Here is a 4,256-nt window from a genome sequence, read left to right on the forward strand (position 1 = left end):
TTTCAAATCCTATAAGTGTAATTTTTTTTTTCTCATTTTAAATAATTTAATTGAAAAATGCTATTTTCACACTTCTAGATACAAGTGAGTAAATCTCATGTGCATTTGTGGGTCTATTACCTCATGTCTAGAGTGAGAAAATGTAGTAAAAGTAGTAACTATGAATAGCATTGCTCATTTTATATTCAATTGAGTAGTTTTACTTTCTTCGTTTTGTAGAAGTTATTGAGTAATTTTCAAAAATATAAATTTCATTAAAATGGATGTATACATAAAAGTTTAACATTTTAAAAATAATAGTTACCATATAAGCGTGTTGACCACTTCCATAGATTTGTGCTTGTACATAAATAAGGGTAAGAATGTCTAAATTTTTACTAAAATTTTAAAACAAGGATTTAGTCTCTCAAATAACTTATATAATGAGACTTTATTTGAAAAAAAAAAAAAGGCCATGGGACTTAATGGATGCAAGTCCATGTGGACTTTTTACAAATTTTTCCTAAAAATCATAAAATAAAAATAAAATAAGTAATTGTGCGTTTAACCCACCATCAGAAAGTTGTACAATAGACAACAACGACATCAACTTGTTTCAAAATAAACATTCAAATGGAGTTACATTTCACTTCACTACCATCGAGCAACAAGCTCAGTAATTGTAACATCATTTGTTGAAACCTGTGTTGATTTAGTTTCAGATTGATCTGACTATGTCATTGAATTGAACACATGCGACAAATTGCCTTGGCCTTGCCTTTCTGGCAAAAAAAACGCAGGATGCGAAGGCAATGACAGACTAAACAAGGTGCTAATGAGCATGCTAACAACAATAGCCATGTTTGGTCTGTCTGCTGCATTTTCTTGAACGCACAATAAACCAATATGAATGCATCTCATAATCTCACTTTTTGGACCTGTTATCAATGTTGAATCCACTATATCTAGAATTGTATTTCTTCTCCAACACTTCCATGCCTGTAAGAGTTCAAAGAGGTGAATATATGGTAATAAAATTTAGATTGCTTTCATAACCTTGACTCAACAACTTCCCCAAACACCCCTTCCCTCCGGCAGTTAAGACTATCTATAAGAAATTTCACTACAGGAAAAAGCATATTTGGCGACCAAATTCCCCGAACAAAAAAAATTTGGTCGCTGATAGTATAGCTGTCAGCGACCAAAACAGTATTAGTAGCCAAAAGTAAAGCTTTTTGGTGACTAAAAAATCTTAGTAACCAAAAGTCTACAATTGGAAACTAAAAATAAGTTTGGTCGCTGATTATATGGGTTTTAGTGGCTAAAAAATTTTTTAGTAGCCCAAAGTAAAGCTTTTTGGTGACTACAAAAATTTAGTAGTCAAAAGTCTACAATTGGTGACTAAAATTAGTTTGGTCGCTGATCATATGGGTTTTACAGACTAAAAAAATTTTAGTAGCCAAAAGTAAAGCCTTTTGGTGAATAAAAAAATTTTAGCAGTTAAAAGTCTACAATTTGTGACAAAAAAAAAATTTAGTCGCCAAAAGTGGTCATTTTTAGCTTGGGAGAACAAAAATCCTAAGGCGGGAATTAAATTTTTTGTCGACCAAAATTTTGGTAGCTGAAAGTGCATCTTTGGCGACCAAATCCGACTTTGGTTGACAAAAGTTAAGTTTTTTAGCGACTAAAAAACAATTAGTAGCCAAAAGTATAGAATTGGTGATAAAAAATATGTTGGTCGCTAAAAGTTTTTTTTTTTATTTTGCTACTAAATAGTTTATTTTACATAAATTATGTTCAATAAAATAATTATGTTTATACATATATTTTTATATTACTATGGGTGTATGTACTATATAAATAATATGTCACATATACAATCATGTGGTGCTATAGAGACGTAGTGGGAAGAGTGTGGTGCATAAGGTTTATGATGCGAGAGGTTGGCGGTTCAAGTCTCCACAAGAGCAGATCAAATTGTTCTACAATGAATTTTTTTTTTTTTTCACATTTGAACCTTTTGGCGACTAAAAGTGTTGGTCGGCGATTGGTTGCTTTTGGCAACTAAAGGTGTTGGTCGGCGATTCATTGACTATTGGTGACTAAACCATTGGTCAGTAAATGTATAATTTAAAGAAATATACTTGACTATTGGTGACCAAAATTTTGGTCGCTAAAGACATGCTTTTTGCCGACTAAAGGTTTTTTGGTCGGCAAAACCCTCCAAGACTTTTCCCAACAGGGTTTTGGCGACAAACATAGTGACCAAAATTTTTTGTCGCAGAATGTCATTGGCGACCAAAAAACAAACAATTGGCGACCGATATTTTAGTCGTTAAAAGTGAATTTTTTTGTAGTGTTTGGTATTTCAAATAATTGGCAATCTATAACTACTATCTCTTTTTCATCAAGCTCATTGAAACTCGAACTTTCTGAAGAAAACTCTTCTTTTTAGTTGCTTTCATAAGTCATTAGTCCCACCCACCCCCTAAAAAAATATAAAGAATAGAAAAGAAAACACTCATACTTACATAGCTTAGAAGGTCCTCGCCATTCTCCATATCACGAAAACAAAAGATCTTCTGACCGCTTAAAATTTCCAATAGAATCACCCCAAAACTGAAGACATCTGACTTAATCGAGAATTGTCCACGTTGAAAATATTCAGGAGGCATATATCCACTGGCATGTTATTGTCCATCATATTATTTTCAATGATATGATCTATTTGCATGATATAATCAATTTGTTCAACTTGTTTATAGAGTATCTTCTGTTTTTTGTTTAGTATTTGGATTGGTGAATCAAGATAAATTCTTAGTTTGTGAAGGAAATACTTACATGGTACCCATGATTCTACTTGTTGTGTAGTGGGAATGATCAAATGCGATTAGTCTTCCTGTGCCAAAATCTGAAATTTTAGGATTCATTTCTGCATCTAACAAAATGTTGCTAGCTTTGAGATCACGATGAATAATCCGAGGTTGTGAATCTTCATGAAGATATAGAAGACCTCGAGCAAAGCCTTGTATAATGTTGAAACGTTTTTTCCAATCCAAATGTGCACGTTTGACATGATCTTCATAATCATACAAAGTATGTGTTCAAATATACTTTTATCATATAAGCATCACAGATCAAAAAATAATATATACTTGAAAAAGTGAAAGTAGTGCACTGTACCAAATATGAAATGATCGAGACTTTTGTTAGGCATAAACTCATAAATGAGAAGTAATTCTTTCTCTTCCAAGCAGAAACCTAAGAGACTGACCAAATTCTTGTGACGAAGCTTAGTCAGTAACAAAACCTCATTCTTGAATTCTTCTTGACCTTGTCTAGAATTGCCAGAGAGCTTTTTCACAGCTATTTCTTGCCCATTTAGAAGCACACCCTATGTTTTTGTGAGAATAATTTAAGAAACAATGTCAAATGCAACATTTCACACCACAATTTCGACAATTCATTTTATTTATTGTAACTGCATGAGTATGCATCCAATTACCTTGTAAACAGGGCCAAATCCACCTTCTCCAAGCTTATTAGCATGTGAGAAATTATCCGTTGCATCTCTAATTGTTCCAAAGTCAAATTGGAAGGATTCGACAGATGGCATTGAATTGTCATCTTCAGAGGAAGTATAGGGAATAAATAACTAAATTGAACTATGTAATGGAAATACATCACGATATTAAGGAGAGGACACTTCCAACTATGTGATATTTTGGAAAGTTGGTAAAAAGCTGACTTTTTAACTTTTTTGGTTTTTTGGTGGCTTTTTTGGCTAAAAAAACTGGCTTTTTTGTGATTTTTTTTGTAGTTTTTTTGTTTAAAAAAGCTAAAAAGCCAAAAAGGTGATTTTTTAAACTAATTACCCCTATATGTTACTCAAATTCTCCTATAATATTTTCTTCATGAAAATAATTTCCAAAATAACACAGTGATAATATTAGCTCTAAAAACAAGTATAAATGGTGAAGATTTAACTTACATTCTGTAGCCTCCCCTGAGGACTTGACTTTCCTCGTTATCAAATAGTTGCCCATGAAGATGACAAGTGTACGGGGAGGAAATAATTCTCCTCGTATAATCCTGTTGACCAAGTCCACGCTCCTCCGTACGACGTCGCTTTGTCACCTGAAAACACAAACGTGAGCTAGCCGGCGGGTGTGTGCCGGAAACCTCTCCGATGCCTAAGTCAGAAAACTTGACAAATAGACAAAGCTCTAAGTTCTCAGAAAGATTTATGTTCAATTACCTCCTCCAAGGTGATGCTT

General features: G+C 33.2%; 1 protein-coding gene across 1 annotated transcript; it reads right to left on the reverse strand.

Annotated features, from left to right (window-relative positions):
- Nucleotides 1–2,325: 2,325 nt before the first annotated feature.
- Nucleotides 2,326–4,025, reverse strand: LOC145799924 (putative cysteine-rich receptor-like protein kinase 31). Its single transcript, XM_082889569.1, has 5 exons — nt 3,971–4,025; nt 3,485–3,606; nt 3,163–3,373; nt 2,821–3,058; nt 2,326–2,661 (listed from the first exon to the last, which is right to left on the reverse strand). Exons 1-5 carry the CDS (start codon nt 4,023–4,025, stop codon nt 2,451–2,453), a joined length of 837 nt encoding a protein of 278 aa, XP_082745695.1. The 3' UTR covers nt 2,326–2,450.
- Between the last annotated feature and the right edge of the window lie 231 nt (nt 4,026–4,256).

The sequence above is a fragment of the Camellia sinensis genome, chromosome 9 (genome assembly GCF_055761805.1).
Source record: "Camellia sinensis isolate YWXY chromosome 9, ASM5576180v1, whole genome shotgun sequence".
In the NCBI taxonomy this organism is placed as follows: Eukaryota; Viridiplantae; Streptophyta; class Magnoliopsida; order Ericales; family Theaceae; genus Camellia; species Camellia sinensis.